This window comes from Scyliorhinus canicula, chromosome 14 (genome assembly GCF_902713615.1).
Source record: "Scyliorhinus canicula chromosome 14, sScyCan1.1, whole genome shotgun sequence".
NCBI lineage: Eukaryota > Metazoa > Chordata > Chondrichthyes > Carcharhiniformes > Scyliorhinidae > Scyliorhinus > Scyliorhinus canicula.
The window spans coordinates 51,365,606-51,380,165 of record NC_052159.1 but is presented as its reverse complement, the minus strand read 5'-3'; the positions used below and the strand labels follow the sequence as shown (position 1 = coordinate 51,380,165).

The 14,560-nt window shown below is 46.0% G+C and overlaps 1 protein-coding gene across 3 annotated transcripts in view; it reads left to right on the top strand.

Annotated features, from left to right (window-relative positions):
• The window catches only part of LOC119977670 (anoctamin-7-like), a 159,428-nt gene that overhangs the window by 99,246 nt on the left and 45,622 nt on the right, over window positions 1-14,560 (top strand). For all 3 annotated transcript variants that reach the window (XM_038818849.1, XM_038818847.1, XM_038818848.1), the window contains 3 exons: window positions 5,112-5,201; window positions 6,407-6,559; window positions 11,930-11,966. In XM_038818849.1, coding sequence (XP_038674777.1) covers window positions 5,112-5,201; window positions 6,407-6,559; window positions 11,930-11,966 — 280 coding nt within the window. The remainder of the gene's footprint in view (window positions 1-5,111; window positions 5,202-6,406; window positions 6,560-11,929; window positions 11,967-14,560) is intronic.

Below are 14,560 nucleotides of genomic sequence, written 5' to 3'. Positions count from 1 at the left end.
TCCCCCCGGCCCCCACCAGCTCCTTCCTGACCCTGCCAGCAGCAACCCGGTATTCCTCCCCCCCCCCCCCCCCCCCCCCCCCCAAATTGCAAAAGTACAGAAAAAGAGAACACAGCAACATCAGAAACCAGCAATAAAGTAGTACAACTGACTCCCCAACCCCTAGTTCAAGTCCAGTTTCTCCGTCCGCATGAAGGCCCACGCTTCCGGGGAATCGAAATAATAATGCCGGTCCAAATAAGTTACCCACAGGCGCGCAGGCTGCAACATTCCGAACTTTATCATCTTCTTGTAAAGCACCTCTTTCGTCCGATTAGACCCGGACCGCCGCTTATCCACCTCCGCACTCCAATCCTGGTAGATCCGTACTACCCCATTCTCCCAATTGTTGCTCTTCACCTTCTTGGCCCAGCGCAGCACACACTCCCGATCACAGAACCGGTGGAACCTCACCAGCACCGCACGCGGGGGTTCATTCTTCTTGGGCTTCCTGGCGAGTACCCTGTGGGCTCCCTCCAGCTCCAGGGGCAGATGGAAAGACCCGGCCCCCACTAGCAAGTTCAGCATCATAGCCACGTAGGTTGTCAGGTCTGACCCCTCCAAGGCCCAAGACCCGCAGATTTTTCCGCCTCGTGCGGTGATCAAGCTCCTCTAAGCGTTCCTGCCACTTCTTGTGGAGTGCCTCGTGCCCCTCCACCTTACTCACGAGGACCACGGCCGCCTCCTCTCGTTCAGTGGCCTGCGTCTGCAACGCCTTGATGGCAGCACCCTGGGTCGTCTGAATCTCCGAGAGCCATTTGTTTGTTTCCTGCAGAGAGCTCAGTACCTCAGCCTTGAAATCTGCGAAACAGCGCAGAAGAGCAGGTTGTTGCTCCTGGGCCCACTGCTTCCACTCCCCTGGAGCTCCGCCGGCCGCCATCTTGGATTCTTTCCCCTGTTTTTTCTGGGGAACTGCTGCCGTTTTTTCCCCCTTTCCAGTCGAGTTCGAGTCATGAACTGCGGAGAAAGTAGATCAGCGCACCTTCTCCCACCGGGAGACGTCGAAAAATGTCCGTTTTGGGCTCTCAAAAGAGCCGAAAAGTCCGTTTGAAACGGGAGCTCCCAAATGTGCGGCTTCCTACGTCATCGCCACCACAAGAAGTCAGCTTGCCTTCCCTGATCATTGGTTTCATTGTTTTCCTATTAGTGCCTGGAGCGTGTGTGCCCTTGTCAATGTCTGCATTAACTGCCTTTTGAAGGTGGCATATGGCACATTCTTGAACTGTTGCTGTAATGTATGTATATCCACAATTCTGCGGGGGGGAGGAGGAGGGAGAAGAGGGGTGTGGGTGCTAGACTCAGTGAAGGAACAACAAGTTCCATCTGGATGGTGTATGACTTTGAGGGGGACTTGCAGCTGAGGTTCCCACACATCTGCCCTGTACTTCTAGGTGGTTATAGAGATTGTGGGTCTTCCATGCTTCGAACATTTTCTGCCAAAATTACTAACCTAAACTGTTGAACAGAAGAGTCTAATTTCTGAAATATTTGAATCAATCCAGTTATTGAAGAATGGCCCAGCAATTAACAATTTATATTGTGGGTCGTTTTTCTTTCATTCTTCCATTATTGCCCCTCACCTCACTGCCCACTTCCATCCCAAAAGAGTCTAAACCCCAGCAAAATACCTCTGTTTTCTGCAAGTTTTTTTGTTGTTGTTACCCCATTACCTCCTCTATCATGGGCACTGTCCCATCAATTTGATCTCTTGAGGGAAAACTCAGATTTTTGGTGTAACAAAAATAGAAAATCCTGGATAATCTCAGCAGGTCTGACAGCATCTGTTGAGAGAGAACGGAGCTAACGTTTCGAATCTGGATGGCTTTGTCAGAGTTGTTTATGTTCCTTGGTGTACTTTTCTTTATAACTTTTCCTATAGACCTTTTCCTATCGACCTCCATTACAAAAATTGTTAAAAATTAATGACTCTATTTGGACTCTTCGACATCTCATTGGGTGGATTTAGCAGTTGCCTGAGGCATATTAGTTTTATTCTAGTGCTATATTCATGAGTGCATGTTGGTGCTATGTAGACATAGTGCTTGTCTGCATTGTCTATATTGTCTTGCTTTACTTGCCTGCCATGTGGATAATAACTTTTGGAGGTGACACTGAATAACCGAGTGATTTCTAATACTGGTGCAACAAATGGTGGATAATAAACTACTTGTTTTGAATTTTCTCCTTGTTTCTCACTCTGTCAACTCATTGGGAAAAGCGCTGTGTAACCCGCCAGCTGCACTGCCGCCTTCTCCTGCCATTGAGCCAGCCCACTAACCACCTTGGCCTCTAACCTATCAGATCTGAAAATAATACCCCTCCCGCTTTCCCCACCACCACCAGACAGCCAGGGTTCTGCCTGGTGGTGCAGAATCCCACTGATGTAAATGTTGTTTTGGGACTTGGATTATCCGACCCCCTCCAGATATCCCACCTATCAAATTGGGGCAGAAAATCCCCTGCATTGTACTGAATGATGGTCACTTTTTGGAAAAAAAAATGGATCTCATTAAATATTTACATAGATACATAGAAGATAGGAGCAGAAGGAGGCCTTTTGGCCCTTCGAGCCTGCTCTGCCATTCATCATGGTCATGGCTGATCATCCAACTCAATAGCCTAATCCTGCTTTCTCCCCATAACCTTTGATCCCATTTGCCCCAAGTGCCATATCTAGCCACCTCTTGAATATATTCAAAGTTTTGGCATCAACTACTTCCTGTGATAATGAATTCCACAAGCTCACCATTTTTTGGGTGAAGAAATTTCTGATCCAAATGTGCAATAAGGGTCTTACCTTTATGCCTGTTGATGTTGGAGCATGATGAAGGGAATGGGGATGTGAAAATTCTGGGATGTGTTCAGGAGAGCTCTTTGATCAGTGTTTTTGGCTCAATTAAGAGTGGGGGTGGAGGGGGTGGCATCGCTGGATCTCGGAATTGGGCCAAATGTTTGTAGGGGAATACTTGGGCAAGACTGATTGGGTTTAATTAGCAATGTGAGGAACAATCGAAAGAAGCTGGTAGAAGGGGTATTTCAATGGGATGGGAGGACTTGCCAGGATAAAACATTAAATCAAAGATTGACCAGAAAAACACTAATGGAACAATGGGTGATCTGAAAGGGGGTAGATGGTTAAAGTACAGGTTAGGAACATTCCAACAAGGATGAAAGGCAGGCAAAATCAAAGCCATGGCTCGTTGAATGACCAAAGGAGATTGAGACTCTAATGAAACTCTCGTCTGAGCACGAGTCCAAATACAATAAACACGGGACATTAAGAGGGAAAAAGACAGGCAAAGAGACGATGAAAATATGATAGCAGCTAATATAAATGGAAATCAAAAAATCTTCTCCTGGCATTGAAATAGAAAGTAGGTAGTAAAAGGCGGGTGAGGCCTTTGGGATGGGGGTCAGGGGGACTAGTTCAGTGGCACAGGGCAAGGCAAGAACCCACTGAAATAAAAACATAACGTTCTGGAAAAACACATCAGGTCTGGCAGCAACTGTGGCAAGAGAAACCGTAGAATCCATTGAGTGTTCTGAAGAAACCTTATTGATTGATGCTTTGATGCTGACTAATTAGAAGTGGAAATGGGAGAAGTAATGAATGCAGAGAACATTGATTAGACAGGATGTACTGAAAGGCTGGCTAAGAGTGGACAGGAGTCTGGCCCAGATAGCTTGTCTCCCAAGTTGCTCCCCTTAGGAGGTGGGGTGTGGGAAGCTTCAAGACCCCGTAATGGGTAAGTTGGGAGTGTCCGGAGGCCACGCTGGGGGGTCCAGATTGAAAACCAAGACGAGGGGAAATTACTTCTCTCAAAGGTTCGTGAACCTGGAATTCACTACCCCAGAGTGCGGTGGATGGCGGGACGTTGAGTACATTTTAGGAAGCGATTTACTAATTTTTAATTAGGAATGGGTTGAAGGGCTATGGAGAATGGGCAGTAAAGTGGAGCTTAAGGCAGAGAGGAGATCGGGTATTGGATGGCAGAGCGGCCTTGAGGGGCTGAATTGCCTACTCCTGTTCCCAGTTCTTGTGTTCATCCCGGTAATGAGTCGAATGAGCCTTCTGTTTACTGCTTCGAATGCAATTATTCTCTTTTTTTTAAAATAAGGTGACCAAAACTGTCTATTGTATTCCAGATGAGATCTCTCCGAGGCCCTGTGAAGCTGCAGTAAAACTTCCTTATTTTTGAATTCTCTTCCTCTTGGCAATAAACAACATCATACCATTTGCTTTCCTAATCACTTGCTCTACCTGCGTACTAACTCTTTTTGATTCATGTACCAGGTCACCCAGATCCCCCTGTACCACTCAGCTCTCCGTTCAAATAATATCCTGCTTTTCTATTCCAGTCACAAGTTCACATTTTCCTACATTATGCCTATATCTCTTGCGGTACATTCTTAACCCCTACTGACAATTTAACTTTCCTCCCTATCTTGGTGTCATTGGAGAATTTAGCTAACACATATTTGGGTTGCATTGGTATAAATTGTAAATAGTTGAGGCCCAACACCAATCCCTGTGGCACTCCTAATAGTCACAGCTTGATAACCTGAAACCCCAAAATTATCCACTTATCCCTATTCTCTGGTAACTAACTAATCCTTTATTAATATGTTACCCCCTACACCATGTTCTCTTATTGTGAAAGAGTGTGGCACTTTTTCAAATACCTTTAGGAAATCCCAAGTACACCACACCTACAGATTATCCTTCATTTACCTTCCTTTTTACTTCCTCAAAGCACCTGTTTAGTTAAACACTATCTATGTTCCTTTCGCAGAGCTATGTTGACTCTGCCTGATCACATTATTATTTTCTCATCTATAACCTCCTTTTAAAGAGGATTCTTTTGTGTTTATCTAGGTGTTCAATATTACAGAAACTGAAAGGTTAAATTATGGAAGTAGAATATTAAGTACTTTGCCTACTCTCGCTCCCGGTTCTTGTGTTGTCTCTCCATAAGAGACAACATAAGAACTCCGAGCAGGAATAGGCAATTCATTGCTGGGATAATATGGGCATCTTCTGTGGTTTCACTTGATATTCATTAATTTTGTAGGACCCTGTGACAGGTGAAATTGAGCCTTACTACCCAGGTACTGTGCGACGCACAAAAATGCTACTTTCCCTTTTAGTGGGGGCTCTGATGGTAAGTATCGTCCTTTCACCATCCTATTGGGTCTCTTTTATTAAACAAATTCTGTTTTTCCCTGGGAAATGGCAATCGGCACTGGGGATATGTCAAGAATTCTTCTTGTTGATTTCCTGGCGCGGGGAAGCGCAACATGGTCTGGGTTTTATCCTAAATGTGGCGGAAACATTCATTTATCCCAAGAGCTCCTTGGAGGTCATTCACAAGAACTGGTTTCTCCATTATCTTGTACATGTGCCTGTTATGCATGATTGCGGGTGTACTATTAATTACTTTATAATGTTAGAACAAACTTCCAACTATATTTGCCAAATGTAACCATTTCAAATTCCTAGGAGCTACCAGGAGACAAACCCATTTGAAAGTTAAGGGGATCTTAACCCCCCCCCCCCCCCCCCCCCCCCCCGCCCCCATCAGTGGATGCGGCCCGCCATTGGCTGCCAGCAGGATCTTCCAGTCCTGCCGATGGCTATGGCATGTTACGTTGCTCGTCTGTTCTGCTGTTGGGGAACCCATCTTGGGGGACCAGCTTTGGCGGGACCAGAAGATCTTGCTGCTGTGAGGGGTCAGAAAATTCTACCCATTGTTGGCTTCCACAAGCCTGCAACTAGTTATAGCTGAAGTATGAGCCTGCAGTGTCCAAGTTAAATGATCCCTCAATGGGTTGCATGCTTCTAAAAGGTTTTGTCTAAGTGGTTCATGAGGTAGAATGCTGCTGTGTTTACTTGGCCCTGAAACCATGTTGACTCTACAGTTACCAATTCAGTATAACTCACTGGCTTTCTGGAACTGGGGCAGATGTTTGTTGAGGGAATCGGCAATGGTGCAGGTGTGCTTTCATCCTGGAAAGTCAGTATATTTCATAACTGCCCCTGCTTGAAGACTGCAGGTTAGCACTTCCACTAATCGGCAGGAGGGAACATTTTCAAAACCTATGTTCCAACTGAAACCTTTGCTATTTGGTCTCCCTGTCTGTGCAAGGGTGTATAAGGTGAAGAAACCCAGAACCTGCATTCGGCTTCAAGATTATCCCTTAAGACATATTACTACTTCTACTGTTGAATCCAAAGAAGGGCCATGATGCAGTATACATTGAGGTGACTGACTGCACCATGATTGATTGCAGCATGTCATTGAAAATGAGTGAGATCACTAACCACTTTTATTCTAGATGTTTAATTTTCTGCTTTGTATTAATACAGGTTTGCTGGGTATTTGCCAGTCTTGTTGGGGTGGTTATTTACAAAACGTGGGCAAGACTTAAATTAAGCACCTCTAGCCCCTGGGAGAGCTTTTTATTGACCACAGTTAGTGGCTCACTGCTCAATGTAGTGTCTATTATAATCTTAGCAAAGGTAAGTGCTTTCCATGTTTGTTATTATTCACCGCCTTTTGACTAACTCAAATTTAAATGGTGATATAAAATCTCAGCATCGTATGGTAGCATCTGTAATGTCATTATTTGGCTCCCAAATTCCCAAAGCTTAACTTGTGGTAAATATTTAGTTCTATATACTTGTAGTTCAAGTTATTGTGTAGATGCAAGGATACATAAATATGTTTGTCACTAATATGTTGTACTGCCAAGATCCCTGGGGGGGGGGGGGGGGGGGGTTTATTCCCTTTCCTATAGATGATAGGTGCCAGACAAACCCTTAGATATTTTAAGCTAATCATAGAATTGACAGTGCAGAAAGAGGCCATTCAGCCCATCGGGTCTTCACCGGCCCTTGGAAAGAGCACCCTACTTAAGCACCATGCCTCCACCCTATCCCCTTTTATTCCCATAACCCAGTAACCCCAACTAACCTTTTTTTGGACACTAAGGGCAATTTAGCATGGCCAATTCACCTAACAGCACATCATTTAAAAAAAAAAAAAAAATAATAATAATAATTTCTTCTCCTTTTTCGCATTTTCTCCCAAATTTACACCCACCAGCAATAAACAATAATCAGTAATAAATATGTTAATCCCCATATCAATAACAACGATCCCATCCTCCCACCCCCAGAACATTCGCCCACATGTTCATATAAACAACTGACAAAAAGGAATCGGGAATCACCCATTAATATCCATCGCCCCCTCTTTTCCCCCCCCCACCACCAACTAATGTTCAATGTTATCCAGTTCTTGAAAGTGCATAATGAATAACGCCCATGAATTGTACAACCCCTCTGTCCTTCCCCTCAGTTCAAACGTAACCTTCTTGAGTCAAGAATTCCAACAGATCCCACCCCCCGCCATGCCAGGGCACAGGGTAGCGAGGCCGCTCCAACCTATCGGGATCCATCTTCGGGCGATCAACGTGGCGAAGGCTACAACATCTGCCTCCGCACCCGTTTCCAACCCTGGCAGGTCCGACACCCCTTGGAAATTACCCTAAAACCTCCTTCCAGTAATCCTCTAGCTTTGGACAGGACAAAAACACATGTATGTGATTAGTGCCCCCCCCCCCCCCCTCCCACAACGTTCACACACCTTCAACCCCATCAAAGAATAGGCTCATCCTCGTGAGGTCTGCTCTGTCTACCGCCTTCAGCTGTATCAGCCCCAACCTCACGCACGAGGTGGAGGCATTCACTCTCTGGAGAACCTCACACCAGAACGCCTCCTCCATACCCTCTACCAACTCTTCCTCCCACTTTGCTTTGATCCCTTCCAGTGGTGCCTTCTCCTTTTCCAAAATAGCTCTGTAGACCGCTGTAACAGCACATCTTTGGACTCTGGGAGGAAACCGGAGCACCCGGAGGAAACCCACGCAGACGTGGTGAGAACGTGCAGACTCCACACAGACAGTGACCCAAGCCAGGTTTCGAACCTGGGACCCCAGAGCTGTGAAGCAACTGTGCTAGTCACTATGCTACCGTGCTGCCCTATGTAATTTGAATTTACACAAATGTTTTTATTAGGACAAACTTATTCGGTAACTCTAACTTCAAGTTATGTGGTCATGGCTACCTAATTATTCATCTGGTTTTAACTAAATGACGTTGTCATAGCTTGTCAGAAATAAATTTTCATATGTTCATCTATAAGTACTGAGGTATGGTTAGACCATATACAAGAGTTATGTGCAGTGTGAGCATCACATCTCTCAAACAATACATTGGTTTTAGAAATGAATCCGTGCAGATTGAGGATTTTCAGTGCTCCAGGGAAAAGACTGAGACAGATTACATATTGAGAAAACTAAGGGTGATTGAGGCTTTTTGATTTTGAAAGGAATTAATAGGATAGATTAGGGGGAGGCAATGGCGTAATGGTGTTGTTACTGGACTAGTAATCCTAAAACCCAGAGTAATGCACCCAGATGCAAATATTGTCACTGCAGATGTTGAAAATCTGGGGCGGGATTCTCTCAGCCGTGGTTGGCGCGGCGCCGGTCGTGGGCTGCTGTACGCAGCCGGCCGGCCCATTCTCGGGCCAGGATGGGCTGAGCGGCCATCGTGGCAATGCAGAGTCCCACCGGCGCTGTGCACACCTACTCTCAGCTGGCGGGAACTCGGCGTTGAAGGGTCGGGTGGCGCCCTGTTGGGGGGGGGGGGTGGGGGCCATCCAATGTGGCCTGGCTCGCGGTCGGGGCCCACCGATCAGCTGGCCGGCCTCTCTGCCTCCCGACCTCCTTTCTTCCACGCCAGCCCCTGTACTCCTGCGCCATGTTGCGTCGGGTCCGGAGCGGACAATGGAGACACTGTAGGGGCCAGAATTGCTGATCCTGGGGCCCTGTTGATGCCATCGAGAAACATGACGGCGTTTCCGACAGTGTCAACACTTAGCCTCGGATCAGAGAATCCTGCCCCTGGAATTTAAAAGCCTAATAATGACCATTGTCGATTTGGTTCACTAACGCCCTTTAGTGATTAGTACTGTTGCTTCACAGCGCTTGGGTCACTGTCTGTGTGGAGTCTGCACGTTCTTCCTGTGTCTGCATGGGTTTCCTCCGGGTGTCCCGGTTTCCTCCCAGAGGTCCTGAAAGACGTGCTTGTTAGGTGAATTGGACATTCTGAATTCTCCCTCAGTGTACCTGAACCGGTACCGGAATGTGGCAACTAGGGGATTTTCACAGTAACATCATTGCAGTTAATGCAAGTCTACTTGTGACAATAATCAAGATGATGGATTATAGGAAAGGAAATCTGCCATCCTTACCTGGTCTGGCCTACATGTGACTCCAGATGCACAACAATGTGGTTGACTCTTAACTGTCCCTTGAAGGGCAATTGGGGATGGGCAATAAATGCTGGCCCAGCCAGCGAAGCCCATGTCCAATGAACAAAAAAAAACAGAGGGGTTTTATCTGCTGGCAGGGGACATCAAGAATAAGGGGACCTTATTGAATCAGAGCCAGGCCCTTTGGGAAATTACAAAACATTTCACACAAAAAGGTCATAAGTCATGTACAGCAATAGCTGGTGCCGTTTTGTGTAATACATCATCAAGCTACTTTAAATGAGTGAATTGTCAAACACCTGTGGCGTATGTAAAGGAATGTTTGGGTAGGAGACGAGGAGCTTGGTGAAATAATAAGTCACAAGTAGCATCATGGAAGTTGGATAAGTTTAGGCACCTTTGCAGTGCCAACCTGGCAGTGCCCTTGCCAGCTGGAAGTGTCAGTGTGGCATTATCAGGGTGGCCCTTCTCTGCCCAAAGGGCATGCAGCTGGGGTCCTCCGATCCCCTTGGAGACCCACAAGAGTGCTGTTCCATCTGGTCCCCGAGGCAAAGGGACCGAATCCCAAAACCTTGGGTACCTTGGGAATCTTCACAGTATGGCTTACTGCCTCACTCTAATAGGCAGATTGCATTTAATCTCGCGAGGCGTTGTCCCCTGGAGAGGGATCTCCCGGCTTTCGATGGCCACGCTGTGCCGCAGCGAGCTGCTTTTCTGGGGCATCGAGGCCGGAGGATTGCATCCATCGGCTTTGGTCTTCACAGTTTTTAATAGGAGTAAGTTTCTCATCGTTTGACAGGAACTATTGTGGACGGCGAGGTAAACTGGATGCTATCTGCTTACATAAAGTTTTCGGATGATGTGATTTGCAGCATGTAAATGAGGTATTTGAAGGTGTGAAGGACAAATTCTTGGTGATTTCAAACTTAAGGTGTGACAGCAAGATGAGAAACTATTGCAAGTGACTATCTAGCTACAGTTGGAGCTATCGGATTCGAACCAGGCAAAGGGAGATACATTGGAGGTGGGCAGTAAGATCATCTGCAGACCGGTGAGGAGGAATAGATTAGCGCACTCACAGTTTGTAATTTGTGACCCTCTGGGTTGTTGCAGTGGTATGGCAGGGCCAGAAACTGATTGAAATGTTGGAAATCATGAATAGTTATGACGAGCAGAAGTTGAAAAAATGTCAGTAATGAAAGGACACAGATTTTTGGTGGTTGGCAAAGAATCCGAGATCACATAAGGTAGCTTTTCAACCAAAAAATGAGTTGTGAAAAGGTGGTCAAAGTGGAGTCCACAATAACTCATGGGAATTGGATAAATAGTTAAAGGGCTTTAGGGCAAAGGAGATGTGGATTCATTGATGGCTCTTCAGTGAATTGGCATAGACATGATGGGCCAAATAATAATCTCCAGTGCTTCAATGAAATCTCTATAAGCATCTTGCTCACTAATTGATTTGATTCTGACTCCAATTCTTTGAAGTACACATCCATCCATTGCATATCTTTAGTTCAATATTGGCTTCATGGCTTCTAACTAGTCTAGTAAGAAGTCTTACAACACCAGGTTAAAGTCTAACAGGTTTGTTTCGAATCACTAGCTTTCAGAACACAGCTCCTTCCTCAGGTGAATTCATGCCAGAGGCACCATAAACTCCTTTTCGCGTCCTCTCGGATAAGAGACCTGTCTGTGCAATTGCAGGATCCAGTCAACACCTTACAAACTCCAACACAAGAGAAATAGAAAATAATCGCAACATCAATAGTTCTAAGGGGACATTACTCCACACCAGTGCGGACCCATAAGGCTAACCCTAACCCTATGGTGATACCATCATTACCATCGGGAAAAGTGCTCTGATAGCCAAATGCCCCACCCAGCCAGATCTTGCCATACCTCACCACCTCCAGAACCCTCTGGGCATCTCTGAAGTTGCAGAAGTGAATTATTATGGGCCTGGGACGTTGATTGGCCTGAGGCCTCAACAGACAAGATATGATGTGCCCTTTTCAGCTTGAAATGCCCAGCCTTCGCATCCAGCTTAAGGAAACATGGTTACCCTCCACTCCTTTTTTCATCCTTCTTTTATCCTGTTTTATGCAAGATACCACCCAGATGTTCTTCCTCTGGCCGCAGTTCTCCAGATCCACCAGGATTTCTGACACACCATAAAACTGGTTTTACAAAGATGAAATGTGAACTTCTGCTGAGGAAGCCATACTTTTGACATTCAGGATCCTCTGTTTCATCAAGCACCACCCCCCACTTTCCCCCATTGCGTCCGACTGCTCCCTTTTATTGCCAGCTTTCCTGGGCGTCCTGTGCATTCTTTCTCCAACACTCAACCAAAAATCGTCTATGGACATACTATGGCGTATTATCTCCTTAGTTAGACAAGTATGATAATTGCCTGGAATAAGTCATCCTTCCTCCAGTCCAAGGAAACCAGCTTAGACCTCATGAGCTTTTGCATGTGTCTCTTAAATAAGGTGTATGAGAATGGAAATCAGTTTGTGATATAACAATGAGTGCTTCTATTTTAGGTATATCATAGAATTGCGATTAAAATGACAGATTGGGGTAAGTGACTCTATTTGTTCATATTTCTAGTACTAGACTATATATTTGTTCATATTTCTGGCACTAGACTATATATTTGTTCATGTGTCTGACACTAGAATATAGATCTGAATAAGTAATATTCAAAATGGATATTGTTGGTGTGCAGCAAATGGTAGGTTTCTGTTCACATAGCAAATCTCTAATAAGTCCCAAGATATTGGGGGATAGGGAAAAGATGTTGGGAAGCTGATGAGCCACTTAATTTTGTTGGTGAGCTTTTAGGAGTTGAGCTTTCCATCTTGGCCATTCTGAAGAAGATATTTTCTCCAATTAGTATTGGAAAGACTGAAGCTTTTAGTTCTTTGCACAAACTCTGTTTGCCTGGTAAATGTCTTAAACTGAAGATCCACGGATCCCAAGTTGTTTTCCACCATATTTCAGTGCCATCTACAATATTGCTAGAACAGCACTTGACTCTGACACACCGTCAGCTTATCTGCTGCTGAAACCCTCACTGATTCTTTGTCCTCCCGGTCAGCCTCTTTTCTTCCACCATCTTAACTTAGTTCCAGATCTCGTTCATCCCTATGCTGACTTCACTAGCTCCTTGTTTGACAACTTCAGTTTTAAAATCCCTCCATAGCCTCGTCCTCCTCTGTTCTACAAGCCTTTAAGATCTGTAATCCTTCTGTGAATCCCTCTATTTTTAATTGCTCCACCATTCGAGGCTGTGCTGGCAGCTGCCTTGATCCTAAACTCTGAAATTCCTTTGTCACAGTGCCACTACTTACCACGATCTTTGTAAATGTGCTCCTAAAATAAGGCCAGGTGGACAAAGAGGAGAGGTTGGAGGGGCAGAGGGTAATAGATGAGATGTTGGAGGTAGATGGTAGTTATGCAGAAGATGGGGACCCAGCAAAGCTGGAAAAGAGGAAGGAACTACAGGCGAGCTTTGATCGGCTATCCACCAGGAAGGCGGTGTGCCGAGACGAGCAAGGGGGGCAGTTTACGAACATGGAGATAAGGCGGGTCGTATGTTAGCAGGTCAGCTCCGGAGGGAAGCAGGGGCAAGGGAAATTTGCAGGTGAGGGATAGGGCAGGGATGTTGGTGGTGGCTCCGGAGCTGATTAACAAGGTTTTTGAGGAATTTTGAGAGGTTGTACAGGTCAGAGCCACCTGGGGGAGACAGGGAGATGCAGGAATTTCTAGATGGGTTGGAGTACCTGAGGTTAGGGGAGGGGGACAGGGCTACATTAGAAGGAGCAATAGTGGAGCAGGAGATAAAGGATGCAATTGGGAGGATGCAGTCGGGGAAGATGGCAGAGCTGAATGGGTTTCCGGTGGAATATTATAAAACATTCAAGGATAACGCCTGATGGTGGGGATGTTTGAAGAGGTGGTGGGGATGTTTGAAGAGATGATAGGGAAGGGAGTGTTGCCACAAACTTTGGGCCAGAAATTGATTTCCCTGTTGCTTAAAAAACGATAAGGATCCGACAGAGTGTGGGTTGTATAGGCATTACTACTGGGCGGCGAATGTGGAGAAGGTGCGGAGCTGGGTCAGAGGGGTTGATTCCCAGTCGGTCAGAATGGAGGAGTGTTTGTGCAGAGGGTTGGTGTCATAATATACACCAGTATATCATGGTGCAGACACACACTGATGGACACACACCGGGACCAATATAAATGTACAAACACCGCAGCCAATCACCAGTTAGAATACACACACTATAAAGGCAGAGGGCACCACGGTTCCCGCTCATTCTGGGTGCTGCCTCTCAGTGTAACAAGAACTCATCCAGCCCAGCACAGACTCCCAACACGTGCTGAGAGAATCAACTGGTTCGGACAAGGCTTAGGTCTCTCGTTTAAGTTAGTATCATTTAGACCCACAGTCATCGTGTGTTAGTCAGTTAGAAGTAGTTAATAAAATTGAGTTGAACCTTCATCAGTGTTGGAAGAGTGTGTTCATCTCTCAAGTCTACACTAGCCAACACTTCAGTTGGGATTGAAGGCACTAGCAACAGTGCCGCTCCCGATAGCCCCGGGAAAATACTCAGGGAGTCCGGTAATAATAGTTTTATTGAGAATTTGGAAGCAGTTTTGCCAACACTTCGGGTTGAGGACAGGGTCAAGGCAAATGCCGATTCCGGGGAATCACAGATTTGAGCCATGGAGATGGGATGGAAATTTTCAGAAATGGGAGGAGAAGGGGATTGAGACACTAAAAGATTTGTTACTTAGGGGACGGTTTACAGGGCTGAAGGAGCTGGAAGCGAAGTATGGGCTGGAGCAGGGGGTAATGTTTAGATACATGCAGGTTTGAGATTTTGCCAGAAAGGAGATACAAGGCTTCCCAGTGGAGTCAGCCTCCAAATTGCTGGAGGAGGTGCTGACGACAAGGGGACTGGAGAAGGGGGTAGTGTCGGCGGTTTACGAGGCTATTTTGGAAGAGAAGGCAGCACTGGAAGGGATGAAAGCAAAGTGGGAGGAAGAGTTTGGAGAGGATATGGAGGAGGGGTTCTGGTGTGAGGTGCTCCAGAGAGTGAATGCCTCCACCTCTTGCGTGAGGTTGGGGCTGATACAGCTGAAGGTGGTATACAGAGCGCACC